General features: G+C 25.8%; 1 protein-coding gene across 1 annotated transcript in view; it reads left to right on the top strand.

Annotated features, from left to right (window-relative positions):
* The window catches only part of LOC111685078 (gamma-2-syntrophin), a 15657-nt gene extending 15364 nt beyond the window's left edge, over positions 1-293 (top strand). The window contains exon 6 of the mRNA XM_046954116.1: positions 289-293. Coding sequence (XP_046810072.1) covers positions 289-293 — 5 coding nt within the window. The remainder of the gene's footprint in view (positions 1-288) is intronic.
* Positions 294-601: the final 308 nt, after the last annotated feature.

Below are 601 nucleotides of genomic sequence, written 5' to 3'. Positions count from 1 at the left end.
CTAGTCTATAGTCTAGTCTATAGTCTAGTCTATAGTCTAGTCTATAGTCTAGTCTATAGTCTAGTCTATAGTCTAGTCTATAGTCTATTCTATAGTCTAGTATATAGTATAGTCTTTAGTTTAGTCTATAGTCTATTCCATAGTGTTTTCTACAGTCTAGTAGTAAGATATTTTATACAGTCATTAAATAACACTTAATAACGGTAACGAACATTAGTATTAACTAGTAATATAAATATCTTTTAATTCGAAACATTTAACATATTTTAATGTTTTCTTAAATTTTAGATTAATTACAAAAGCATGAAGATCAATGAAAAAATGGCGACTCCGATAGAGGAAAAAGTTGATCAAAATTTAAAGGTAAGTTAAATAATATTTAAACAAAATTTTTTTTATATTTAAGAAGTAAAGTATTTAGTGTTCCGATTTACATCGGTGTAATATCCAATATGATTTACATTGCATTAAAAAAATGCTACCATATTCTTGTAGGAGCCGAGATACTATACTATATTAATATGATTGACCAATCAGTTTTAATTAAATTTTCTGTTGTGTACTGTAGGATTTAATGAGAAGCGATATGTTTCATCAATTA

The sequence above is a fragment of the Lucilia cuprina genome, chromosome 6 (assembly GCF_022045245.1).
Source record: "Lucilia cuprina isolate Lc7/37 chromosome 6, ASM2204524v1, whole genome shotgun sequence".
NCBI classification, from domain to species: Eukaryota; Metazoa; Arthropoda; class Insecta; order Diptera; family Calliphoridae; genus Lucilia; species Lucilia cuprina.
Note: the sequence above shows the minus strand (reverse complement) of the source record. Positions and strands in the feature narration are given on the sequence as shown.